The sequence below is a fragment of the Heterocephalus glaber genome, unplaced genomic scaffold (assembly GCF_053883595.1).
Source record: "Heterocephalus glaber isolate CG9 unplaced genomic scaffold, H.glaber_assembly_v1.0 deba00001002, whole genome shotgun sequence".
In the NCBI taxonomy this organism is placed as follows: Eukaryota; Metazoa; Chordata; class Mammalia; order Rodentia; family Bathyergidae; genus Heterocephalus; species Heterocephalus glaber.
In genome coordinates this window covers 618,777-646,584 of record NW_028258178.1, presented here as the reverse complement: position 1 = coordinate 646,584, position 27,808 = coordinate 618,777, and the positions used below count along the sequence as shown (strand labels likewise).

General features: G+C 50.6%; 1 protein-coding gene across 12 annotated transcripts; it reads right to left on the bottom strand.

The window, feature by feature from the left end:
* On the bottom strand, nucleotides 1-27,796 carry Numbl (NUMB like endocytic adaptor protein). Of its 12 annotated transcripts, none has more exons than XM_021251721.2 (11): nucleotides 26,935-27,070; nucleotides 23,632-23,803; nucleotides 23,466-23,550; nucleotides 20,577-20,716; nucleotides 18,790-18,864; nucleotides 18,625-18,699; nucleotides 16,811-16,951; nucleotides 7,356-7,545; nucleotides 4,954-5,259; nucleotides 2,640-2,762; nucleotides 1-1,400 (listed from the first exon to the last, which is right to left on the bottom strand). In XM_021251721.2, exons 4-11 carry the CDS (start codon nucleotides 20,700-20,702, stop codon nucleotides 763-765), a joined length of 1,674 nt encoding a protein of 557 aa, XP_021107380.1. In that variant the 5' UTR covers nucleotides 20,703-20,716; nucleotides 23,466-23,550; nucleotides 23,632-23,803; nucleotides 26,935-27,070; the 3' UTR covers nucleotides 1-762. The 12 variants fall into 12 exon arrangements, with proteins under 12 accessions (XP_021107380.1, XP_087065348.1, XP_021107379.1 ...); XM_087209222.1 differs by having other exon boundaries at nucleotides 23,719-23,803; XM_021251720.2 differs by having other exon boundaries at nucleotides 23,632-26,725; nucleotides 26,935-27,051.
* Between the last annotated feature and the right edge of the window lie 12 nt (nucleotides 27,797-27,808).

Sequence of the window (27,808 nt, the reverse complement as noted above, 5' to 3'; positions counted from 1 at the left end):
CACCATTATAGTCTTCCTTTATTGGCTGTCCTTGTATAATACAAATCTGCACAAGTTTAGATACAAAAAAAAAATCTGGAAATAAAAGATAGAAAAGTACCCGCCAGGTACCCCTTCCCCTCTTCCGGGACCACCTCCCAGCGGGCACTGATGTGAGGTAACTGAGCATCTTTTCCCTTCCCCCTCCCCCATCTCCTAGGCCTCCAACTTGGCCCCTGCCCCCATGAGACCTCGGCCCCCAGAAGACCCAGGCCCCGAAGAGGGGGCGGGTGGCAGGGAGAGTAGAGCATTGGCAGTGAATGCGTGTGGGCAGGGAGGAGCCCTTAGCTTGTGCTGTGTATGTGAGGAGGAGACCCTGGACTTGGCTGGGCACTCACGTGGGGCCCAGGAGAGCCCCTAAGTGGGTGTCCCCTCTCCATCCTGCCCAACACCAGAAGGTGGAAGGTCGACAGAAACTGGGAAAGGGAGCATGGACGGAGGGCATTCCATGGAGCCTCAGCCATGGAACGGCCCCTGGGGGTGGAGGCAGGGTGTCACCAGCCTGAGTCCAGCCGTGAAATGGCTCCCTAGCCAGGCTGGGCCCATCCCCAAATGCCATCCCACCACACCTGGGCATCACAACCCTGCTTCTGTAGTGGTTATGGGGCTGGTGAAGAGAAGGGCTTAGGGGGATGTTGAAGGAGCCGGATGAGGGGAGAGGTTGTGCCTCCACTCCAAGGTGTGTCGAACCTGGGGATGACAGGGTGGGCCGAGCAGCTCGGGCTACAGTTCAATCTCGAAAGTCTTCTGCAAGTCGTCAGAGAAGGGGTTGGAGGGCTTCTCCACAGTGGGTTTGCCTTCTAATGCTGCCCACTGGGCCTCAAAGGGGTCCAACTCAGGGGCGGGGGCAGGCGTGGGCACTGGCTCTGGGGGCCAGGGGGCCCCATTGGGGCGAGGATGGGCCTGGCCCCCAGGGGCACTGGGCATGGCAGGAGGTGGGAAGGCCCCAGCTTTCCCCAGCAGAGTGGAGGGCTGGGGCTGGAGCTGGGCAGCGGAGCAGAAGGCGTTGGCCACCATCTGCGAGGGAGTGATGCCCACCACGGGCACCCGGGGCATTGGGGGGTAGCCCAGGCCCGGGTAGGCGGGCACAAATGGGGGCTGCATGTGTGAGGGTGGCAGGAACATGGCCACCTGGGCAGGTGCTGTGTCAAAGGGCCCCATGGGGGCAGGGAAGGGCTGCAGGGTAGGTGGCATGGTGGGCACTGAGGCTGCTTGCTGCTGTTGTTGCTGCTGCTGCTGCTGGGCCTTGGCCACCTGGGACACCTCCTCCAGCCACCGCTCAGCCTCCGAGGGTGTCCGCTTGTGCCCAGGCTGGAAGGCAGCTGCAGGGGGTACAGAGGGTTCACCCCAAGCAGAAGTCCCTGGAGAGAGGAAAGGGGCAGGTGAGAAGCGAAGGGTGCAGCAGAAGAGCCCTGGGCAGGGAATCAGGATGGCCTGGGAATGAGAGGATGAACAGTGCATACTCCCTCAGCCCTCACGTGCCCCACCGACTGGGGCACGGGACATGACCATCCTGGACCACACCATGGGTCTGCAGCACCGAGAGCATACAGTTCTGACTCTGTGGCATTACGATGGGAAGGTCTAAGTAGGACTGACACCCAGCCCCACTCCCTCTCTCACTGCTCAGGGCCACATCCAATATTAAATATTTTGATGCCAGGTGTGGTGGCATGCACCTGCAGTCCCAGCACTCTGAGGCTGAGGTAGAAGGATCACAAGTTCCAGTCCAGCTGGGGCAATTTAGCAACTCAGTAAGATTTTGCCTCAAAATAAAACATTTAAGGGGTTGGGGATTTAGCTCAGTGGTTCCAGTGCCTGCCTCACAAATGCAAGGTCCCAAGTTCGATCCCTGGTACCAAAACAAACAAACAAACATTTAAAAGGGCCACCAGGAATGTAGCTCAGTACAAAGACCCTGGGTCCAGTCCTCAGTATTGAAAAAGAGTGGGGGGGGGTAAATATTTTGAGTATTTGTTTCTAGTATTTTCACAGTATCTTATTTTAGGAGGCTGATTCTAAGACTGCATGCATGTTTCTTAGAGTATACTGTTCTAAGATTCTGCAGGTCTATGTTTTACATTGTTTTGAGATTCTGTGGTGTTCTTGTGGTTCTAGGATAAACCCGTGGCTCTAAGATGGTCCATGGTCCTAAAACAGTATCTTGGAGCTGGGGGTGCAGCTCAGTGGTAGAGGCTTGTGTAGCCTGGATTTTGATCCCCAGCACTGAAAGAAAAAAAAAAGAAAGAAAAAAGGAAGAGGAAGAGGACAAGAGAGGAGAGGAGAGGAAAGGAAAGACAGAAGAAAGTAAGGAAAGGGAGTGAAGAGGGAGGGAGGGGAAAAGGAAAGGAGAGGAAGAGAAAGGTACCCTGGTTCTCTGAGGTGATCCTGTGGTTCGGAGAGACCCTGTGTATCTAAGTTAATCCCAGGGCTCTAAGCTGAACCCATGGCTCTAAGATGATCCTGAAGCTGGAAGATGATCAGTGCTTCCAACCTAGAACCACCTAGGATTCCTAGGGTGTCCAAGGTAGCTAGGTCTGAGGAAGGAGAACGCAGGAGGGACACTGCAGGGTGTCTGGCCCAGTAGCAGGGCGGGTTACCTGTTGTGGCAGGTGGTGGCCCTGATGCTGGTGCTCCGGCACTGGCAAAGGATGAGCTGATCTGCGTGCACAGGGCATTGATGCCATCACTGTCACTGGCACCAGGAGGCTCCATCTCTGGCACTGGGGAATCAGGGAAAGGCAGAGGTTGGCAAACAGACCTGGCCAGCCCTGCTCACTGTGCGAACAGGGGCTCTCTCTGAGACTTGGTTCCTTTCCTTTCCCATGCATGAGGGTCAGCAGGTCACTGGGTGGTCATGGCCACTAAAATATGGCATCTTGCTGGGTGTGGTGGTGCACACCTGTAATCCCAGCCTTTGGGAAGCTGAGGCAAGAGGATCACTATGAGTTCAAGGCCAGCCTGGACTACATAGTGAGACCTTGTCTCAAAAGAAAAAATAAATTAAAATAATATGGCATCTGAGAGGCACGACAGCCAAATCAATAAGTGACACACATGGCTGACAATGACAGGGACTCAAACCAATGACCTCAAGATCTATGAGGGGCCATAGGCTAGAAGAGATGCTTAAAATGTACTGTCTTAGCAAATAAGCAAAGGACTATCGGGTGTGGTGTGTGAGAATTATCTTCAACAATTCAGGAACTGTCTCCAAGAGGGCACAGGATGCTCCCATGGGGATCAGAAGGAAGTGGCTGTAGGAATCTGGGTGTGACAGGAAGGGCCCAGGTTGGGAGGATGTGATTTCTAGGTCACTGTCTACAATGACCGTGTATTTGTCCAAACAGGCAGGTGGGGTGTGAGGGTGTGGCCCGTGGAACAGAAGTTCAAGTGTGTGGTGTCCCCAGGTGTGCTTCCCAAGTGTGAGTGCCTCTGCCCATGTGAAGGAGGACTGTGTGAATGTGCACGGATCTCTAAGTGTGGCCTCCAGGACTGTGCGAATCCAGGTGTGTGTTTGTGAGTATGTGTAAATCTAGGTGTGTGACTTCTGAGCATATGAGATTTCTGTGTGTCTGTGGCTCTCAGTTGGTTCCCAAGTATGTGTGACAGGTGTGTCAGAGTGTAACATCAGTGTGAGTCTGAAATTTCCATGTGGCAAGTCCCATCCAAGCTGCAGGAGTGTGAGGCTTCCAAATACAGCCTGAGGAGTGGCTACCTCTCAGGGAGCATGTGCGATGCCCTGAGTGTGTGCAGCAAATGTGACAATGTGTGACAGCCAGGGAATGCTGTAGGATGGGGAGTGAGTGCATCATTCTCAACACACATTGACATCTGCTCAGCTGTTACCTTTGGAGCAGCCCAGACTGCTGGATACAAATCAACACCCTCCCACACCAGTCCCCAAAGCCATAAGGGGTAGGTGTCCCAGATTTGGCATATGTTGCGGGAGGGTGGGCCAGACTGCATGGCTTCCTGGACTGCTGAGGGCAGGCAGCCCTCTCACCGGCAAAGATATTGTGACACTTCTCTCCTCCCCCTGGCTCATGGCAGACACTGCCTTTTAGATCATGACTTATGCCATCTGTCTCCTCTTCTTGGCCCATAGCAGACATTAATAATCAAACACAAGGCTTAGTCTCCTCACTGAGCTCTTTGCTCACCTTACCCCTTATCTGGCCAGATCACATGGCTCCACTGACCAAATTCTAGGAGTTTCCCTTCTGTGCAAGAGCATAACATCTCCCTGCTCTCTCTTCTCCTGTGCTCATGGCAAACTTTGCTAATTATTCAGTGGTGTGCCACCTCTTTTTCTTGCTCATGACAGACACTGCTAGGAGACTGTGATGTACAACAGCCCTCTACTCTCCCCGTTCTAGGTAGACACTGCTAATCCATCACAATCCTCCTTTTCTCTAACCCTAAGGAATACCTTTCTCCTTTACCTGGAAAGATCTCATGATCCTACTGGTAAAAGGCTTGGAAGAAGGATTAGACTATGGTACTTTAGTCTATTCCTGAGCAAAAACAGGGCATCTGTGTTTCTTTTCCTCTTTCTCTTGCCTGTAGTAGATTTAGTCGCCTACAGCAGATCTTGCTAATCATTCATGATGTGCACCATCTTGCTACATTCCTTTTACCAAAGCAGACGTTGCTAACTGGTCATGATTCATGCTACCTTTCTGCTATTCCTCTGCCAAGAGCAGACATGGTTAATCAATCATGATTTGTGCTACCTTTCTTCTATTCCTTGCCCATAACAGACATTGTTCACTGATCACAATACGTTCCACTTGTCTATCTTTTGCCCCTGGCAGAGAGTGCTAATCAATCACAGTATGTACCATCTTTCCTCTATGTCTTGCCCTCTTAAAACTGATTCTGATATCCATGCTGAATGAATCCAAAGCTCACCTGTGCCCTTCACCTGGAAGTCAGTGCGGCGCTGCAGCGTAGAAGGCAGCTCATTCAGCCGTAGGCTCAGCTGCCGTTTGAAAGGTGAGTTCTTCTGGCTGAGCGCTGGGAACCCTCGAAAGGAGCCTTGGCGAACCAGCTGCTCCAGAGGGGCATGGCGCCGGGGGATGGCAGCAGCAGTAGTGCCTGCAGCTACTGGGATGCCTGCCTCGCCCTTTTCACCAGGGGATGTGGTAGCTGGTGTTGGGGACACATGCCCAGGTTGGGCAGGGCCGGGAGCCACAGTGGGAGCAGCTGCTGCCTCTGCTGGAGACATGAGGAGACAGCTGGTTAGAAATCTCACCTTGGCACTTGAGACCTCTCTCATCTGGCATTTTTTTTTCTCCCTGGGTACTGGAGATGGAACCCAGGATCTTCACATTGAACTACATCTCCAGACCTTTTTAAAGATAGCTGCTATGTTGCTACGGTGCCCAGGCTGAGCTCGAACTTGCAATCCTCCTGCCTCAGCCTCCCAGAGTGCTGGGGTTACAGGTGTGCTCCACCATGCCTGGCCCCCTTGGTCATTCCCCAAGGCTGCCTTCCTTACCTAATGTCCTTTCCTCAAGCAAGCTGGTCAGAGGCCTGGCACATCTCTCACCCCCAAACAAGCCAAGCTCACCTTCCCCAGGAGAACCAGCCTGACCCTCTGGGCCTCCGGCTTTCTGCCCCAGATCTGTCTTCCTGCACTGCTCTCACTGTTTCCCCCTCAGAGACTCTATAATTCGCCAACACCTATTCGGTGCGTGAACACAATATCAGGCATTGTTCCAGGAGCTCTGTAAGCATTAACTCATCTGTCCAAACACACCCACGAGACCGAGACCATCTGCAGCTTACAGCTTCGGAAACTGAGGGCCAGGAAAGGCCTGAGCTGCAGCCCAAGTCACACTGCAAGGCAGGGCAGACTGACTGGAGTCTATGCTTCAAACAGCAGCTCCCATTTGTTCCCCTCTGCGGCCGCACCTCTCCACAGCACCCTCTCTGTCACTCTGTCCTGCCTCCCTATTCCTGGCCCTTCTTCCCACGTCAGGTTTCCCCTCCCCTCTTCCAGCTGCAGTGAGTCACGCAGCCCTGGTCTGGCCCACGTTGTCCTCCGGACGCTTTCCAGATTGTTCTGGCCCCTCAGCCCAGGCTCCTTCTACCCTGGGATTGTTCTCTGTCTTGGGAAAAACCTGGTCTCCCCACTTGCCACAAGAGGCAGGCTCTTCAGCCCCGCCCCCGCCTGGCTGTCCACACACACACTGCTCCCCTAACCAGGGCTGCAGCCACACAGGGCTGTCACTGAAGGCTGCTTCTCCTACCTTCTGGGATGAAGCAATGAGGAGCCCCCTGGGCCGGCCTGGCACCATGGAAACAGCCCTGGAGAGGTTGGAACTAGGAAACCACCTCTGCCCCTTCTTACTGCCTGACCTCAGGAAGTTCCTGCCCCTCTCTGGGCTCCAGCTGGTCTAGAAACCTGGGATAAACAACCCCAGGCTACCTCCCAGGGCTTCTGGAAATGGTCGCTGAAGGTAGTGAATGCTCAGTGTTCTAGAATCCAAAAAAAGCTTGATAAACAATTTTGTGGACAGAGCACTCTTCCAGAGCCCCGTGTCAAAGCACAGTGGCTGCAGGCTGTGAGTGAGTGGCAGAACACTGACATGGTCACACATCAGACCTTAACTCTGGTGGTGCTAACAGCTAGGTGCTTTCCAGGATGTGAAGTCCCTAGGAATAAATGTGTGTATGTGGTACTGGGGACTGAACCTTGGGCCTCTGAATCAAGATACATCCACAGTCCTTTTTATTTTTTTATTTTGGGATAGGGCCTCACTAAATTGCTAAATTGACCAGGCTGGCCCTGAATTTGTGATCCTCCTGCCTCAGATTACCAGAGTGCTGGCTGGGATTATACAGGAGTGTGCCACTCTGCCTGGCTCTGATAATGTTCTTCATAAATCCTAATGTGCTATATAAATGGAAAAGAAATATTTTTAGCTGGGCTCACGGTACATGCCTGTAATCCCAGCTACTCAGGAGGTTGAGGCAGGAGGCTCACAAGTGAAGCCCAGACTGGGCAACTTAGCAACACCTTGCCTCAAGATAAACAAACAAACAAATAAATGTTTAAGGGCTCTGAGGATGTTGGTCACTGTGAGTGCCCTGGGTTCATTCCCCAGAATGGGGCTGGGGTGGGCTGGGGTGGGGTGGATTGTGAACTCTTGAGTTTTGTCTGCTTGGTGGTGGCCTGCTGTCCGAAGCCTGGCCTTTTTTGTTACAGCGGCACCCTGTGCGCACTTGGAGGTGGCGCCCTGCAGTCCCTGTCCTTGAAGCTCTGTGTACCAGGCCTAAGCCCCTCACTGCGCGCAGGCAGCACCCACCTTTCTTCTTGTCTGCGGCCTCGCGCTCCGCAGGCCGTCCGCCCCCCGACAGGCGGAAGGAGCCCTCGCGGGCGAAGCTGGTGCGGCTGGCGTCAAAGGCGGCAGTGACTCCGCACTCCTTCTCCCGGCGCTGCTTCCGCTCCAGACAGGCGGCGAAGGCACAGCCCACAGCATGGCTCAGCCTCTCCCCCTGTGAGCGAGGGGAGGTCAGACACGCCAGGCCTGCAGACTGACGAGCTACAGACCACAAACCCAGCTCCTAGGCTGGGGGGTGGCTCAGTGGTCAGCGCAGGCCTAGCAGGTTCGACACCTGGGTTCCCTTCAGCACCCAAGGAGGAAGGGAGGGATGGAGGGATGGAGGACATGGTGGCGCTGTAATCCCAGCACTCTAGGAGGCTGAGGCAGGACCCCTGGAACTCAGGAGCTCCAGACAGCCTTAGCAACAGCGAAGATACACAAAACAAGCATGACTGCGGGCGGAAGCATGGTCACGCTTCCGAGGCATTCTAGAAGAGTCAAAGCTAAGGTATAGTGGGAAAGTCAGCTTCTTGCGGGCAAGACATGTGCAGGTGTTCCGTGGCAATGTTCTCCAGACCGCCAGATAGAGGCTGGGCTCCCACAGGTACATGCAGTTGTCTGAACTCAGCAAAGGGGCACGGTGTTGCTGGGGACAGAATGCTCCTGTGCCCTTCCAGATTCAGATGCTGAAGCCCTAACTCCCAAAGCCATGGTATCTCGAGGTGGGGCCTATGGGATTAGGAATGAGTTAGGGCTCTTGCATTGGGATTACTGTCTTTAGAAAAAAGACAATGTAAGAGCCAGTGATTTAGCTCAGTGGTGCCAAGCCTGCCTCACAAGCCCAGGGTCCTGAGTTCCATCCTCCGTACAAAAAAAAAGATGTTAAATTAGAAGAAAGAAGTCATAGACAAATATGTACAGTTATGTTTTTCTGGGGGTTTAGTTTAGTGGCACCACGCCTGACTTTCAAGTGCAAGGTCCTGAGTTCAATCTCTAGTACCAGGGGAAAAAAAAAAAAAGACAATGTAGGGTCGGGGAGGTGGCTCAGCAGCACAGCACCTGCTTGGCAAGCCCGAGGCCCTGAGTTTGATTCCCAGTACCAAAGAAAAGAAAAAAGAAAAAAAGAGAATGTAGCCAGCCTCATGGTGTTCATAGTGTCATCCCAGCACTCTGGGAGGCTGAGGCAGCAGGATCCTAAGTTCAAATCCAGCCTGGGCAGTTTAGTAATTTAGTGAGACCTTATCTCAAAATAAAACAAAAAAGGATAGGGTATAGCTTAGTATGAAGGTCTTGGGTTCAATCTCCAACACTGCCAAAAAAACAAAAAAGACACAGAGACAAGACCCCCGTCATCCCACCATGTGAAAATCCATTCAGGAAGGGTCCGTGGGGTCCATCTGCAAGCCCGGAAGCCAGCCTACAAGGAGAACGGTCCATGCTGGCATGCTGGGCTCCAGCTTCCAGCCTGAAGACTGAGAACTAAATACTTGTTTAAGCCACCCAGTCTACATATCTGGTTATAACAACCTGAAAGAAGACAAGCGTGTATTTTACTCAAAAGAAAAAGACTGGAAGCAAATATGAATTCTACTTCACGGAATGCGTGCGGAAGTGTTTAGTGGAAAATTATGTTGTCTGCAACTTGAAATGCACTCCCAACATATGGTGGCAGCTCTGTGTCAACAAGCACTGAAAAGATTAATGGGGGTGTGTGGAGGTAGGCGACTGCACAAGTCTATCAACTTCACTGCATGCTTGAAAAAAAATTTAGTGGCTCGGTGTGGTGGCACATGCCTGAAATCCCAGCACTCAGGAGGCTGAGGCAGGAGGATTGCTGTGGGTTCCAGGCCAGCCTGAGTTCCAGAGTAAGGTCAAGGCCAGCCTGAACTACATAGCAAGACCTTGTCTCAAAAAAAAAAAAAAAAAAAAAAATTAGTAATAGGCTGGGTGTACTGATTCGGGTGCATGCCTGTAATCCCAGCACTCTGGGAGGCTGAGACAAGAGGATCGTCACCCTGGACTACATAGTGAATTCAAGGCCAGCCTGAAGACATAGCGAGACTCTGTGTCAACAAACAAACAAAGCCAAGGATGTAGCTCAGTGGTGCTGCGCCTGCCTGGCAAGCACGAGGTCCTGAGTTCAATCCTTAGTACCAGAAAAATAAGTAAAATAAAATAAGGTTGGGAATGTAGCTCAATGAGAAGGCCTGGGTTTAATCCTCAGTACCACATTTTTAAAAAGTACTAATAAAATGTTGGGGGAAATACCAGTTTTTGATTTTTGTTTTTTTGAGACAGTGTCTCACTATGTAGCCCAGGCTGGCCTCAAATGCCCAGTGACGCTCCTGCCTCAGCCTCCTGAGTGTTGGGATTACATGCGTGCACCACCATGCCCAGCTTCTGGCCACTGGTTTTTTTGGGGGTTTTTTTGTATAACTTTATTATCATTCACTAAACACACATATACAAAAATTAAAATTATTCAAAGAAAAGCAATGCAAGGGAAAAAACCATAATAATATTCAAATATAATAGAACTCAACCAAAGCAAAACTGAAAAGTGCTTAAACATTTTTCCATATAATTAAAAAAAAATCTCAAACATTAACAAGACATCAAAGGACATGATCTGTTTTAGAAAGATTTTCAAAACTGATGTTGAACAAACAGTGGTCTGAAAAAAAAATTCTAATTAGCTAGTAGACTCCACATAGGCCAAATTTTTTTTAATTTAAATTTCAATACAGTCATGTGACACGTGATGGAAATATAATCTGAGAAATATGTTATTAAGCAATTTCATCCATGTGTATCGCAAAGTACCACACAGAGTGCCAATTTCTAAGTGCAAACTGAAAAGATACACGTCAATCATCTGTGATGGCCCCTTGATATTATTCAAATATGCAGTTAAACACGAGATACATGAGGCTACCACTGGCATAGCAGCACAATGTTTTACAGTAAACTCTTTTATATAAGTAGGATTATGCTCTAAAGGATGAAAAGCTTTATGATAAGTACATAAAACAGTAACAGTCATTTATCACACTATCGAGTATTGGGTACTGTACATAGCTATATGCGCTTCTTCTGGAAACACACTGGCCACAGTTCTTGAGTGCTTATTTCTTTTTGTTGTTGTTGGTACCGGGGACTGAACTCCAGACCTTGCGCTTGTGAGGCAGGTGGCGGAACCACTGAGCTATATCCCCAGCCCTTGAGTGCTTATTTCTGAGGCTCCAAGGTTAGGTAGCTGGGATTGATGCTGACTCCCATCCCACTTCCTAGCTGTGACTTTTCAAGAAATCACTTCCCCTCTCAATATCTGAGTCTCCTTCCCTGCAAAATGAGGGTCCTAACCAACTACTTCATAGGCTTGTTCCAAGAATCAGGTGCTACCTGCCAAGTGTGTAGCAAGGAATCGGGAAATACCAAACATATCGGCATAACTGTCCAGCCCTGGGCTGAAATGTACCCTCTCACAAATCCTCCCAGCACTGCCAGGAGGTGGACGTTCTTTTTTTTTTTGTACCGGGGATCGAATTTGGGTCCTTGCACTTGCGAGGGAGGCGGCAGAACCACTGAGCTAAATCCCCAGCCCAAGAGGTGGATGGTCTTATGAACCCATTTTACAGATGAAGAAACTGAGGCTCGGACAGGACATCAATACCCTCAATCTAACATGTGGAGTGGCAGAGTTAGGATTCACATGAGAAGTATCTGACTTCTGTTTCTTGACAAAGATGATCAGATACCTCTCAAAGTTAAACTTGAATACAAAAATTCACAAACATTAGTAAACTGATAATAGGAAGTAGGAAGATAGCTTCTTCTCAAAGGGGAAGGGGATCAAGGGATGGAGAGGGGCCAGGGATTTAGCTCAGTGGTTCCGCCGCCTCCCTCGCAAGCGCAAGGACCCAAGTTCGATCCCTGGTACCAAAAAAAAAAAGAAAAAAGAAAAGAGATGGAGACAGAAGGGATGGAAAAAAAAGGAACTGGTGATTCCCGGTACAAAAAAAAAGGAATTGGGATGTGTTATGTACATGTAACAACTCCACACAAGGAATGTGAACTACATGTATATACTAATAAACTGAAAAAAAACCCAACAACTAATAAACTGAAGTGTGCACCACATTAAAAGGGTTACATACTTGTGGAATTTATAAAGCTGGTTCAACATATGAAACAGATAAGTGTGGAAGCATAAGCCACCATTTCTAGCTGCTCCAATTACTCTTTGTTTTTTGTTTTTGAGACAGAGTCTTGCTATGTAGTCCAGGCTGGCCTGGAACTCATGGCAATCCTCCTGCCTCAGCCTCCCCAGTGCTGGGATTACAGGCGTGGGCCACCATGCCCAGCATTGGTCTAATTACTCTTACTAGAATTTGACAATAAACAGAAGCAATGAAGTGGGAGCTGTGCATGATGGGTGCCATGTACCTATAGTCTTAGCTCCTCGGGAGGCTGAGACAGGAAGGTTGTAGGTTCAAAGCCAGACTGGGCAACTTAGCAAAACACCATCCCAAAATAAAAAAGTAAAAAGGGCTGGGGGTGTAGCTCAGCATCCCCTTTATCTGGTTTATAATCTACACACACATAAGTAGAGCAAAGTCTGGGGCACAGCTCAGTGGCAGAACATTTACTTAGCATGTGCAAAGCCCTGGGTTCCATGCCCGGCACATCAAACAAACAAACAAAAAGTATTTCAACAAGAAAAAGAAATAAAAGGCATCAAACTGGAAAGGAAGAACTAAAATTCCCTATTTGCAAATGGCATATTTTATATAAAAAATCCACAAACAACTGGTGCTAATAAAAAAATTTAGCCATGTTGCAGGATATAAGTACAGCACACAGTAATCAACTGTATTTTTATTATATTAGCAATCAACAATCCAAAAATGAAATTAAACAATTTCATTTACAATACCATTTAAAAGGATTAAGTGGCCCAGCATCGTGGTATGTGCCTGTATTCCCACCATTCTGGGAGGCTGAGACAGGAGTATCACCAGTTCAAGCCCTGGGCAACCTAGCAGCAACTTAGTGAGAGCCCATCTCAAAAATAAAAAATAAAAGATCTGGAAATGAAGCTCAGTGCAAAGCCCCTGGGTTCAATCCTTGGTACCACCAAAAAATTACACATACAAAAACACACAATGAGCCGGGTATGGTGGCACATGCCTGTAATCCCAGCACTCAGGAGGCTGAGGCAGGAAGATTGCCTTGAGTTTGAGGCCAGCCTGGGCTACATAGTGAGTTCGAGTCTAGCCTGAATTACAGAGTGAGACCCTATCTCAAAAACAAAACAAAACAAAACAGAACACCCACACACAATGGAATTCGGAAGGATCCAGAAGAGTCAGAAACAATTTTGAAAAAAACAGGTAGAAGAATGATACCTCCTAATTTCCAAACTTACTGCACAGCTTTATCAGTCACAAGAGTGCAGTACTGGCATAAGGATAGATATATAGACTAATGAAAAAGAACTGAGAACCTAGAAATGAACCCATACAGGTTTGGTCAATATATTTTCAACAAGGGTCAAGACCATTCAGTGGGAGAAAAAGAGTGGTCTCTTCCGCAAATGAGGCCAGGAAACTGGACATCCACATGCAAAAGAATGAACCTGGATGCCTATGTGACACCATATACCCAAATTAACTTAAGGGCTGGGGTGTGGCTCAGAGGTAGAGTGCTTGCCTAAGGCATAAGGTCCTTAACTCGGGCTGGGGATTTAGCTCAGTGGTTCCGGTGCCTGCCTTGCAAGCACAAGGTCCCAAGTTTGATCCCTGGTACCAAACAAACAAACAAACAAACAAAAAAGGTCCTTAACTCAATGCCCAGCACTGCAAGGCAAAAATGAACTCAAAGTGGATCAGAAACCTAAATGTAAGAAAAGAACAGATAAAATGGGCTTGGGCACTATTAAAAACATTTGTGCATCAAAGATCACTTGAGAAAGTAAAAAGAAAATCACAGAATGGGAGAAAATATTTGTAAATCATATATCTGATGAGTCTAGTATCTGGAACATACAAAGAATTCTTATAACAAAAAGAAAACAATCCAGGGCCTGGGATGTGCTCAGTGGTTCCGCAACTGCCTGGCAAGCACAAAGTCCTCAGTTTGCTTCCCGGTACTAGAAAAAGAAAGAAAGAGAAAAAGAAAGGAGAGAAAGAGAGGAGAGAAGGAAGGAAGGAAGAAAGAAAGAAAGAATGAACAATCCAACTAAAAAGACACTTAAGAGCTGGGTATGGGGGTGCAACCTGTCGCCCCTGTGCTCCAGAGGCTGAGGCAGGAGGATCACCATGGGTTTGGGGCCAGCCTGGGTTACATAGTGAGTTTAAGGCAAGCTTGAACTACATAGCAAGACCTTGTCTCCAAAAACAAAACCATCTCCTCCTCCTAAAAAAGAAAGAAAGAAAAGGGGTGGGGATGTAGTTCAACATGAAAGGCCTGGGTATATCTACAGAACTGTGGAAAAAAAAAGAAAAAAAAGAAAGAAAGAACTCAGGCATTATGATTCTAATGTACCAACTCCCCACAAGGAATGTAATTTTTACATACTGCAAACATGTACTAATAAAAAAAAAACCCTGAAAAAATAATACCAAGAGTAGGTAAATTTTTAGAGAGAGAAAGCAGGTTAGAGGTTTCTAGGAGTTGGGGGTGGGTGGGAGTGGGGACAGGGAGGGGCAGCTTAATGGGTACAGGTCCTCCCTTGAGGGTTCTGGGAATGTTCTGGAACTAGACAGAGGTGGTGACTAAACATCACTGTGAACATACTGAAGGCTGCCGTATTGTACAACTGCGAGTGACTAATTTTATGGAAATTTTACCTAAAAAACAATAAAACTTGAGGAATCCTGGGAATTTTGCAGCTAATGCTTAAAAGCAAAGCTCTGCAGCGAGAATTTGCTCACCATCACATTCCCCCTGCCCTTCTCTACCTTTGATTCTCATCTGCAAAGAGATGAGTTTCTTATCCTCTAAATGGCTCCTGTGGGCTGAACACTTAGTACCAGACTCTGTGTAGAGTTTTGGGTGTGACCCTAACAAACCCTTCCATAATGAACCTGTGAGCAGTCACTGCTATTATCCCGAGGGAGATGACCCAAACACAGCCAGGCAGCTGGCCACCAAACCCACACCACCAACTGTGTGGCAGTGTTTTCCAAAAAGGAGCCACAATGGATTTCTGGTGCCACATGTTCTTCTAGAACCTTCTACTCCCCCGTCAAAGCTGGAGTCCGTGTGCCCTCCCCCTCACCTTGGAAGACCTCCGAGACGGGACACACAGCAGCCCACTAGCCATGCTGGGTGCTGTCCAAGATGAAGCCCCAGGGTTAATAGAACTTCCTCCTGGCGGGGTCACTCTCTCTCTCCCTCTCTTCCCTTGCCCCTCCTAAGCCTCCCTCTGGAGCTCTGAGCCTGACATCTCCATGCCCTAAAGGCCCTGTGCAGAGGTCCTGAGACCACAGGAGGAGAGAAGCCCAGCCAGTCTCCAGCTGCTACAGCCCCAGGCACTGCTTTCAACAGCTGGAGACACTGTGGAGCCAGAACCATCCTGCCGGCCTTCCCCAAATTCCTGATCTATGAAACTATGAGAGATAAGAAATGAGTGCGATTTTAAGCCATGAAATTTTGAAGCATTTGTTACACAGCAGTGGAGGACTGATATGATCACTACACACCCTGCTGTGCTCAGAAACAGCAGCTACTTGGAGCTCTGGCTTTCTGCTATCTCCACACCTGCCCCAGCAGGCACCACTCAGTACTAACTGATCCACACTGCACTCTCAAGTTGTTTCCCACCTTTGGTCTCAGCTCTGCCATGATGCGTGAGTGGGGAGGCTGGGGGTACTGACCAGTGTTGGGGCTCAGAGCTATTTGGATTGGAGCTCTCCCAACACGACAGGAAAGAAGACGGGGGATACTTGGGTGGAAACTGTTAGTGTGTGTGATAGAAGGGCTTGTGTTACCTGTCCAGGATCAGTTCCCCTGCTTCTGTAACAGCATCCCAGTTTCCCTGTGGGGTCCTCCTGCCAACAGTCATCCCGAGTGCTTCAACCCCTGGCCAAGGGGAGGACTGTACCAGGCTAACTCCATGCCTTCTTGTTAGCACCTGACCCAGAACATGGTAGCCCCTCTGCTGCAGCATCCCGAAGAAACTGGCCCCCCGAGTCGGGTCCAAAGGCTACCCTATTCCTGCCTTTCTGATACTCCATGCTTCTGACTACCCATCCATTTTGTGAAATTCCTCATATTCTTCCATTAATATTATTCTGGGTTTAAATCAGCAAGATTAGTTTCTATTGCTTGCAACCAAAGAACACTGGGCAATGTAGGAAATAGAGACTGTGGCTTCCTATCAGAGTTGTTTGGAGTCTGAGTTGAAGGCAAAATAAAGATTATATTTTCCACCTTCTTTTACAGTTAAGGATGTCCAAGTGACTAAGTACTGTGCAATTCCCAAAAAGGAGAAAGTGTGCTGCTCCTCATGCTTCCTTCCTTCGTGCTGACTGGAATGAAGACATGGAAGCTGGAGCACACGCATCCATCTGGAATCTGAAGTGGAAGCCACATTCTGAGAGGACAATAAGGTGACAGGAACCATGGCCCCTGATGAGCACAGAGCTGTCACACCAATGCTGTACTGCCTGCTTTTGGGTTTTCTTTACATGAAACAAACATCTATTTCTATTTCACCGAAATCACTATTATCTAGGGTTTTTTATCATAAGCCTCAGTGTCCTAATTGTGTGAATTCTTCTGAAAATAATCCACTCATTGCTTTCATCAGATTTTTCAGAGGGGAATCTGATCTTCCCCCTAAAACACTAAAAACTATGGGCAAAATGTATTGAGGCTGAACAGACAGTGGATGTGCTTGGGGTATTATTTGAGAATGACCCAAGGGAGCCCACTGGGGGCAAGAAACTTTCTATAACTTTTGTTTTGTTTTGCTTTTTGAGGCAGGGTCTCCCTTTGTAGTTCACTCTGGTCCTGAACTCACTATGTAGCCCAGGCTGGCCTCGAACTAGCGGCAATCTTTCTGCCTCAGTCTCTTGAGTGCTGGGATTACAGGTGTGCGCCACCACGCCCAGCTCTATAACTTGATCTTGGGGGCTTACATATAAGCAAAATTCACAGAGCTGTGCATTGACAATCTGTGTGCTGAAATACATGCACAAAGAACTAGTGGGACAAGGATGAGGATAACAGCTTTCTCCTGAGAGCCTGGTATGCACTGGGCACTGTTCAAGCACTTTGTATCGCCCCACTCAAGTCTCCCAAGAATCCTCTAAATTAGAAACTGAGTACATCTCCTCCTGGGCATGGAGGGGTGAGCCACTTGTCCCACACAGCCTGCTGAAACCCCAGAGTATGGGAGGGAGGAGGGGACCAGTTCCGGCGATACTCACAGAGTCCTTGAGGGCCAGGAAACAGTGGCAGATCCAGCGGCGCGTGGTGCCATCCCGACATATGTAGGAGAAAGCTTTGTCCAGGTTGCGGTCAGGTGCACAGAAGGAGACCTTCTCGATGGTCTGATCCACCAGCAGATCCTAGGAGGTCCAGCGAGGCCAGGAGAGTGGTGTGAACCACTCATGCATTCATTCATTTATTTCTTCCTTCTTTCCTTTACTTATTTACAGTACTGGGGACTGAACCCAGGGAGTGCTGAGCGATGGTCCCAAGACTTTTCAATTAATTTATTTATTTATGTAGTTTTATTTTATTTTATTTTTTTGGTACTGGGGATTGAACTTGGGTCCTTGCGCTTGCACAGCAGGCAGCAAAACCACTGAGCTAAATCCCCGGCCCCTTTATTTTATATTTTTGAGACAGGGTCTCGCTATGCAGGTCAGGTTGGTCCCAAACTGACTATGTATCCTAGGGTGGCCTGGAACTCACGGCAATCTTCCTGCCTTGGCCTCTCAAGTGCTGGAATTACCGGCGTGCAATACCATGTCTGGCTCACTTTTTATTTATTTTGTATGGGCAGGTTGGTGTTTTGAGACAGGGTCTCAATATGTAGTCCAGGCTGGCTTTGAACTCACTATTGTAGACCAAGCTGGCCTCAAACTCACGGCGATCCTCCTGCTTCAGCCTCCAGCATGTTGGGATTACAGGTGTGCACCACTATGCCCTGTCATTTTTATTTTGAGACAAGGTCTCACTAAGTTGCCTAGGGAGGCTTTGAACTTGAGAGTCTTCTGCCTCTTCCTCGCCAGTAGCTGCATGACAAGCAGGCACTAACACACCTGGCTTGTGAACTGTCTTTCACATATTCATTCAACACTCCTTAGCATCTACTCTAAATCTTGTCCTGAAAGGGTTAAGGACCCAATAGTCACTGAGACAGTTGTGGGGAAGCCTGTAGGAGGTTCTAGTTCAGATCCATCCCAAGACAGGGCCAGGGGCCAGGGATGTAGGTCAGTGGCACAGCACCTGCCTGGCAAGAGCGAGGTCCTGAGTTCAATCCCCAGTACCAAAACAAAACAGGGACAGCTAGAGGCGCTCAGGGTGCAATAACCAAAGAACAGACAGAAAAGCTGGGGCCTAGATGGGGAGGTAGAGGTGTTTGCAGGAGCGAAGAAGGGGTGCTTGACCCAACTTGGGGGGAGTCAGGCAGAGCTTGCTGGAGGAGATATTAGCTATGCAGGGAACAGTGCTCAGGCTAAGGGCCCTGCCTGTGTGGAGGCCATAAAGCTGTTCTGCCATTAACCCAATTCTCAACATGTCAACTTCTCGGGCAATCTCTGGCTTGGGGCAGGGAGTCAATGGAGAGCAAGCAGACACTCAGATCCTGACCCCATGGACCCCCTGGCTGGGCAGACTGAAAATAAACACATATCAGCTACCTTTCATTGGTCTGAGTACTTACACTGTGCCAGGCAGCATTTTAATCAGTTTGTAGCACTTCATCATTTAACAGCAGGGTCTATCATGAGCCCCACTTTTTAGATGAGGCACCTGGGCCCTGAGGGATTACCAGCTGGTGAGTGGGCAAGCTGGGACCAGTGCTGAGGTGGCCACTCCAGTCTCACCCACTCTACACCTGCTCACAAATAACCACAGCCCTCATCCCTGAATTAGGCCCGTGAAGGGAGCCAAGTCATTGCAGAAACACACGGTGTTGTCTAGAAGGCCCCTGAGGGAGGGACATCCCAGGGCTGGGGCCTGGGAGGGCATCCTTAGCCCATTGGGGCCCACGCCACCCCCACAGGCCGCCTACCTTGGTCTTGTCATCCACCACTCGGAGCCCATCAGCAGACACCCACAGGATGGACTTCACAGACTTCCGGCCCATCTGGAATGGGAGTAGGGAAAGAGCGGCCTGGTTAGGGCTGACTCTGCCTGGCTGACCTTCCCCTCTCCCTGGTTCCAGCCCCTCGCTTACTGCCTTCAGCTTCTTCACGGCATCTTCACACACGTGCATCCCCCGGGACTCCTCCACCTCCACGTGACCCAGGTACTTGGGTGGGGGAAGGGAGGACAGGAAGTAAGCTTCGTGATCAATAATTACCAGTATTCCCTGCTCATGTGCCATGCACTAGGGCATGCTCTCAGCACATCAGCAAGTGTCACATCATAAGCATTAGTTCCTCTACGGTACACCTCTGCTCTACAAGGTGGGTACCACATTCCCAGCTCATATATACAGATGAGAAAATTGAAGTACAAGCCAGGTGTGGTGGTGCACACCTGTAATCCCAGTAGTCTGGGAGGCTGAGGCAGGAGGATTGCAAGTTCAAGCCCAGCCTGGGCTTAGGAAGACCCTGACTCAAAGTACAAAAGGGCTGGGGATGCAGCTCAGTGTGAAGGCTCTGGGTTCAATCCTTAGTACTGAAAACAAAACAAAACCAAAACAAAGGAAGAAAGAAAGAGAAAACTGAAGCCCAGTGTAGTGATTCTTGTCCTGCTATATTTTGGAGCCTTTACCCTTCACTGCTGTGTTGCTGACGGTCAGTATTTGTCTCTGTGCCTGAGATGGCCCAGGGCCATGCCAGGCTGTTCTGTCCACCTGGACAGCAGGCAGAAAGATCTGGGTCCTGTGCCCCTATCCTGCAATTGCAATACCGGACAGGACGTGGGGTTCACACCTGGAGCTCCCTTGCTTGCAGATGGGATGACCACTGCCTAGCTCCCTAGCGGGACTAAGCTTGGTTTCCCACAGCTGCTATTTTTTTTTTTTAATTTAGGTTTTTTTGAGACATAGTCTCACTATGTACCACAGGCTGGCCTAGAACTCACAGCGATCCTCCTGCCGCAGCCTTCCGAGTGCAGGGATTGTAAGTGTGCATTACCAGGTCTGGCCACAGCTGCTATTTAATAGTACATATAGTATTTACCAGCTGCCTTCCCTTTTACCACTGGTGACACTTTCTGGGCCTCCTAAATGAACCTCTCACACTCAGGGTCTGCCTCAGGGGAAGAGAAAAGCAGACAGGAAGGAACTGAGGGGGCTCCCCATGGAAGGGGCGCCAGAGCCCCTGCCCTGAATCTGGTGTCTTCCCAATAAAAGCACGGCGTATGTTGTGAGGGGCTGTGGCGCTCTAAACCACAAAGCCCTTAAAGAAGAGGGCTCTTTGGGCTGGGGATTTAGCTCAGTTGGTTCCACCACCTGCCTCGAAAGCGCAAGGACTTGAGTTCGATCCCCGGTAACAGCAACAAAAAAAGATGAAGGCTCTTCAAATGCTACACATTTTTTCTGACATTCCAGTGGCTGCTACTCCCCTGGAAATTGTGAGCTCCATAAAATGGGGTGACGATATGACCCAAGTAATATTTTTCTGGTTTAGGAGAATGTGTCCTGATGTTCAACGACAACTTCAAAGGACCCAGGGTCCTGATCCACAACTGTTTCTTTTTTTGTTTTTCCCTAAGTACTGGGGATTAAAGCCAGGACCTTCACATTGAATTACCCCTCCTGCCTTTAAAAATTTTTTTTGAGACAGCGTCTTACTAAATTGCCCAGTTTGGGCCTGAATTTATAATCTTCCTGCCTCAAACTCCCAGAGTGCAGGATTACAGGTGTGAGCCACCCCACCTGCCTCTGCAGCTCTCTGAGAAGTAGTCTCTAGTCTGTAGCATGGGTCGGGCAGATTCAGGCCTGCCTACAGGATGCACAGCCTAGCCCCTGCCCGCCCTCGGCATGGCCCCCCCCCCCCCGCTCCACCCACTCACCCTGACCGGGAAGCTGCACGTGCCCTTGCGCACAGCGTCCTCGTCTGCCTGCCACTGGTGTGGACGCGATGCCTCGGGCACATAGGCTGGTTTCCTCCGCCGCAGGCTCTGCCGTAACTTGTTCATGGTGCCCGCCCCGTCTAGTGACACAGGGCAGCAGTGTCGGTCAAGGTCAGGACTGGAGGTCAGAAGTTTTGGAGCTCAAGGAGTATAGGGCTGGATAGCATGGGAATGAGGTTCTAGGAGGAGGGGTCGCTGGTCGAGGACGGGGCATTCAGGGCACATGGGGAAAGCACAGGATTGCAGGGTTGTGCAGCAGGGATTCAGGAACACGGGGTAAGGAGCCCGGAGGTGAGGAGATCATGGGTCGAAGGCTTTAGGGGCTTAGCAGCTGGGGCTGTGACCAACAAGAAGCAAGAACATCCAAAGGCTGGGAAGTCAAGATGCTGGTGGATTCACGATTAGAGGCCACAAGGGTCAGGGCCCCAAGGGTATGAGGGCCAGGGGAAGGGGTGCTCAGAGGGCCCAGGACTGGGAGCTGCATGGGTCTCAGGGTGTAGGAGCTGGGTGTGGGAAGGGTGGGATTAGGGGCCTCGGAGAGTCCAGGGGTCAAGTCAGGAGCCTGCTCTGTGTGTGGGGGAGAGGGGGTGTCTTGTCTTAGTAGCTCGGAGACACAGCCCCTCTCTGTGCCTGCGGCAGTTGGACTGTGTGTGTGCGCGCGCGCGTGAGCGCGATGAGAGTGGAAGTGGCCAGCCCTAAGGAGAGTGTTCAGTGGCTTATAAGCTGTCCTGAAAGTTCCAGAAGGAGGGTGAGGGGACACCCAGGGCTGGAGGCACTGATGGCAGATGGAGACTCTGTACAGAAGCAAGTGAATGATGGTGGATTACGGAATGGTGCTGGTCAGAGTGTCTGTATCTGAGCACATATCTATTACCTGTGAGTGCATTTTGGAAGGTTATATGGAAGGATCCCTGGCTGAGAATGATTGTTGTTTGTTTGATTTTTGTTTTTTTGAGACAGGGTCTTGGTGTGTATTTCAGGCTGGGCTTGAACTCACAGCGATCCTCTTGCCTCAGCCTCCCGAGTGCTGGGATTACAGGCCCAGCCACCACGCCCAGCCTGAGAATGATTGTTTACGAAAGTATGTGGCTGTGGATGCTGTCAGTGAGGCCTGGCACTCAGAAGTTGGTTGTTATCTGTGTGTATGTCCCTGAAGCGTGTTACTGGAGAGCACTGACAGCTCAGAGTGGCTGTGTGTCAGGGACGGGGTGTCGGGGCAGGAGTGGTCTGTGAGGACTTGTGTTTCGGTGCCAGTTGCCTGTGGAGTGTCTGTGTTTGTGTGTGAAGCTGCTGTCTCTGACAGGGTATGCCCTGACTGAGGTCTGTGAAGCTGCCTTGAGGGTGAGCCTAAAGTTCCTTTTTTTCTTCTGCAGTACTGGGGATTGAACCCAAGTCTGCACACTGCACTACATTCCCAAGCCCTCTGCCTTTCTCTCTTTTTTTAAGACAGGGTCTTGCTAAGTCATTCAGCTGCCCAGGCCGAGCTCAACCTTACTACCCTCCTGCCTCAGCCTTCCAGAGTGCTGGGATTACAGGTGTGCAACAGCATGCCTGGCTCATTTACTGTTCTTGATGGCTATTGGCTCCGAGAGGATGACAGCCACAAGACCCTGCCTGTGTCCAAGAGGGCAGCTGTTGTTGGTGAGATTGTAAGGACTCATCTGTGTCAGAGCTTGTGCCTGTCACCTTAGACAGTGTGGCTGTGTGAGTGTTGTTTCGAGGGTGTGTCTATATGCAGTGGTGCACGAGAACACAAGGCTGTAGTTTTTGAGACTATGTTCCTGAGTATTATTTGTGAGGGTATAACTTATCTGAGTGGGTCAAGAATTTTTTGTGACTGTGCAAAAGCATAGCATTTTTTTTTTTTTTTTTGGTACCGGGGATTGAACTCGGGTCCTTGTGCTTGCGCAGCAGGTGGCAAAACCACTGAGCTAAATCCCCAGCCCAAGCATAGCATTTTTGGAGAGCCCAAGCCCATGGTTACCATTTGTAAGACTGTACATAAAAGTACAGCTATTGTCAATAAAAGTACGGATCTGTGTGTATTGTCTGGGAGACTGCCTGTGTGCATCTGTTCAGTGTGTGTGTAAGAGTGTGTATCTGGCCTGTGGTTGGCTGTGTGAGTCTGTGTGTTGCCTGGAAATATGTGTCCAGATGCATCCTATTGGTGTGAATGAACAACTACAGTGGACCCCCAAGTTAATGGCCTGACATATGAACAACTTGGGTTATTACTGGAGTTTTAGCTTTAACTTACAAAGTCTTGAGTTACAACCTGAATGCCTGCCACTTGTGCTTCCAGATGGTCTCATATACAGATTTAACCCTTAAAGAGTTCTGGAAGGAACATTACAACATCCTTTCCTATATGGGGTTAATTGAGAAATCATGGGCCAGTGTCTCTCTAAGAACACTGAGATTTGCCTATATACAGGAGAGAGACTTTGAAGGCTGTGTAAGGAACCTGAGCCTTCAATTGACCAACTTGAGTTACAACCAGCACTAGGGAACAAATTGAGTTAGAAAGTCAAGGGTCCACTGTACTTACCACATCTTTATGTGTGGCTGTCACATTAACAAGAGTGTGTGAATGTGAAAGACCATTGCCTGTGTATCTGACTGTACATCTGTAGCTGAGTGTGTGTGAGGATGTTGGTGTGTGTGTGTGGATGAAGAGACTTTGATGGTCACCGAGTGCGCATGGAAGGTATTTGAGGGCGTCTGCTCATGAGTGCAGTTAAGCCTGTGTGATGTGGGAACAGTTCTTCTGATCATGCTAGGCCACCCATACACCTCCAGCCCCTACCCCTTCCCAAGCTGGTCACTCACCTGACTCCGTCCTGAAGGTTTCAGGGGGCCCCGGGGCCCCACAGGGGGCTGGGGGCAAACACTGTTCAGGCCTCCTGGGTCCGCCCTGCCCAAAGGAGGGAGAAGAAGGTGAGAAGTTTGGGGTGGAGTTCAGTCCCATACCTTGCCCCCCTACACCCACACCCACCTTGGACTTCAGCCAACCCCCTCCATTTCAGACTGCCTGGTGAGAGCCCTGGTTGTCATAGCAGCTGTTACCAGGGAGACCAGCTACCTTGTTCTGAGGGTCCAGGAAGAGTAGATGTGTTTAGGGGGTAGGCATTGTTGGAGATGTGCTGGCCTCAGGAGGCCCTCAATACCTAAGGGGATGGATGGCGTGAGGGGAGTGGCTCTGCCCTCTGGATACATGCCCAGGACTACACACAAACATAGTCACACATATGTAGCCAATGCATGTCTACAGTTGTCCTTAACACTGGGTTATAGCTATGCACACTTAGTTACACAGACACATGACAGCTCCAGGCTTCAGGTCACACAGAGACACAGAAATAGTCAGGGCCACAGACAGCTTGGCCACATGTTCATGTTCTCAGACACACATAGCTCTACCACAGACTTTCGTCCACATACATATGGACTCCCCAGCCTGCCTAGGCCCCTCCACAAATACCTGGTCAGCCAGGGACTGATACTTGGTTACTCCTATTTTCTCAGCCACATACAAAGTGCTGGGCTCAGGCACACCCACAAGGACTCACAGGTACAACCGCACCCAGTGACAGTTGTGTTTCCTCGGGTGCCACCCAAGAAACCCATGTTACAGCCCCTCCACCCCCAAAAGAATCACACCCCATCTGGGTTCACCCATTTGGCCACCTGTAAGCACCCACTCTCACACTGACATAGTCACAGCTACATACACTTGTCACACACATTTCCAGTGCTGCACACTGACATCTGGATGCACATAAACGGACTGATGAAGATTTGGTCTTTCAGAGCCCACACAGCCACACACAGCCACTGCCACACATCGACAGTCAACATCAGCTGTATCAGTCTCACCAACACACCTTGTATGGTCGCACACTGTCACACAGTCACACATGTCCAGTGTTAGCTGCTCACATCTGGTGACCATATCTGTTACAGAGTGCTCTGTGATGGTCACACTTGTATGACGCTGTACACAACCACACGCAGACATACTGACGGCCTTGGCCCACGCAAGACACAAGACGGGCATACATATGCAAGGCACAGCATACACCCACCCAGAGACAACCCCAAGCATGGCCACCCTCAGACCCAGCCGAGTACATCCCCAAAATGGTCGTACATGTATGCACAGGCACACAGCATCAGTGTCCACGTTACCCAGCCATCTCAGTGTCCCATACACAGCTGTACCATGTCACACCATCACAAAAACATAACTCTTTCTTCCTTCAAACACACAAGTCACATTGGCAAGTATGTGTGGCCCTATGTGTAAAGTCATAGCCCACCTATATACATAATATCTCACACACAGAGACATACGTACAGTTCCCGTTTCCCACATTACAAGTACATAGTCAGGTGTATGGACAGAAATTCAGTGACCTAGACATAGCATTTATTGCCATTTGACACAGAAGTCATGGTCTCTGACAGAGCCAGGTGCAGTCGGGGTCCAGCCAGCTCATCAATTCACAGACTCAAACACACATGGTCTAGCATGCACACATACACAGACTAGTACACAGACATACACAGCCACCCAGGATCACAGGTACATGGGTCACACATGCACAGGAAAATACCCACAGTCACACACACACATGTACATAAACACATCCATAGCTTGAGTCAAAATAGCCAAGCGCAGACACCGAGTCAAATCCATAATCCCCCTCAAAAAACACAAATTCACGGCCCAAGTCACACATACAAGGGTGTACATATACAGTCACTCACAATTACACACACAGCTAGACATCATTTATACAGTCCCAGTCACGCGCAGCTGAAAATATACAACCACTGCCACACACACTGCCATCATACAATTCCAGTCACACAGGCACAATGTGACTTCAGATACGGTGGCAGTCACATACCCAGAGCTACACAGTACTGTGTCACACACATATATACAAAATCAACTCAGACACAACCACAACATTCTCACAGTCACTAGGAGTGTCACACATGGACATGGAGCCATAGACACAACTCCACTTATCGTCACAACTCCACCCACACCTTCAGTCAGTCACATACATGCCTGTCCCCAGACTCAGCACACACACTGTCATATACCAAGGCACACAAACACGGGGTCACAAAAGACATAACCATAGACAAAATCCCACAGTCACAACCATGCACCCACCCAAATACAGACAGACTAAAATGTGGAGGGTCTGCACACACAGTGAGCAGTCATCTTTCACACATACATAATCACATGAATACTGGGCTCACACACAGACACCACCACCTACCACCACAGCACACAAACATACAACACAGGATCCCTCAGTTACCAGCTGCAGTGCATGCACACATACAGCCACAGTCACACAAACATGGGGTCACACTCCTAGCCACCTCCCTGTCTGTTGCTTCCACCCTTCCCTCTAGGTACCACACACAAAGCCGCCTGTCACCACCACAGATGCTGCAGACAGACAGGGTTGCACCGGGTCCCTGGGGATCTGCCCCCAGCCCAGCCTGAATCCTGGAGCCTGGGGGGCCGGGTCGGGTAGGGAAAGCTGTGCATTGTCTATGGGCAGGGCCTCTCTTGGATAGCTGGGCAGACCTAGGGACAAAAGGGGTGGCTTGGAGGACCTGTGCCCTGGGAGGAGGGCTCCTAAAATTTTCCTCATTTTATTCAGGCTGGGACAGGGTGGGGTCCCAGGCAGAGGGAGAAGGGGATGTGCCTGGGACACCGCCCAGGGACTGGAAGGAGGCTGTACCCATGACGCCTCTGAGGCCTAGGGGCAGGCAGTGCTTGGAGTCCCTCCAGGCCTAGGCTTGGTGGGGAAGCTGAGCTGTTCAGAGGGACCCCATTCTCAAGACCCTACCTCGGGCGTTGTTGTGCTGAGATTTCCCTGTCTCCCAGTAGGGAGGGAGAGGGACTGTGTCTGGAACTGCCTCCTGGAGGCCTTGGCTTCATATTGGGGCTGTGTCCCGCACCCGGTCCCCGAAACCTTGCCTGGGAGTTGTACCTAGAATCTCTGTACCCCTGTTTTTGATGGGCGAGGGGGTGTCTTGTGCCGAGGATCCGTTTCCTGAGGTTTGGCAAGAGATGGCCTATGCCTGAGACCCTGTCTCCCCGGCTTTGGCTCACTGGGGACCTGTTCTTGGACCCCCACCCTGGACCACCCTCTCCAGCATTGGCAGCCTCTCTCCATCCGGGAGCCGCGGCTGCCTCCCACCCTCCGCCACATCAGCAGCGGCGCCGCCCCCCGACCCGAGCCCCCTCTCCTGCCCTTCTCACGCTGGCCGCCGCGCTGCGGGACATCCAGGGCCCGGGTGCCCCCGCCTCCCGCGGCCCCTGCTGGGCCCGGCTTCCCGGGTGCTGCTGCTCCTGTGGCGGAGGCTGCGGCGGCGGCAGCTGGGTCTGACGCGGGCCCGAGGCCGGGGGATGGTGCGGGATACACGCGCGCGAGCCAGCTCCGCTCGCGGGAGGATTCCGTTCCGGGGGCGGGGGAGCGTCCCACCCGCCTCGGCGCCCCGCCCCAGCCCCACCCATTGGCCCTCCGCCTGCTGTATATGCAAAAGAACCCGCCCTTTCCAACCCACAGGCCATGCCCACACAACACACAACCCCGCCTTCTCCGGTGCAGCCACCGCCCCGCCACGCCCACTGGCTGGGCCTCGAGCGTGCTGTAAGCTTCGCTGATTCCTCCCTTAGGTCCGTTGTGGAGCGGGATCCTTTGCCTTCTGTGACCCCGACCTCAGATCCCCTTCAGTTCTGAAAGAACTGCTTTAGGAGGCTCCTTGTTGTCCCTCGTCCCCAAATCTCTGCTAACCCCACGGTTCTCCCAGCCCGGCGGGGGCGGGCAGAAGCGGTGACAAGGCACTTTTTGCAAAGAGGGGGCGGGGGCGCGAACAGACCTAGCGTCCAGGAACGCGATCCATTTAGCTTGCGGGTCGGGGGCCCCGGGATGGGACTGAGGCGCTTTTCTGGCCGCCGCTGTGTCCGCCTCCTACCCTCACCCAGTCCCGTGGGTTTGGCAGAGCAGCTGGCAGGGGCATCGGGGTCCATTAGCGAAGGCGAGGTTTCTGGGAACATGGGAAAGACGTTTAAAGCCGGGAGGCCGAGTGTGTGGTGGGGGGCGCTTCTCAGCTGCCACAGCCCTTTGAGCAGG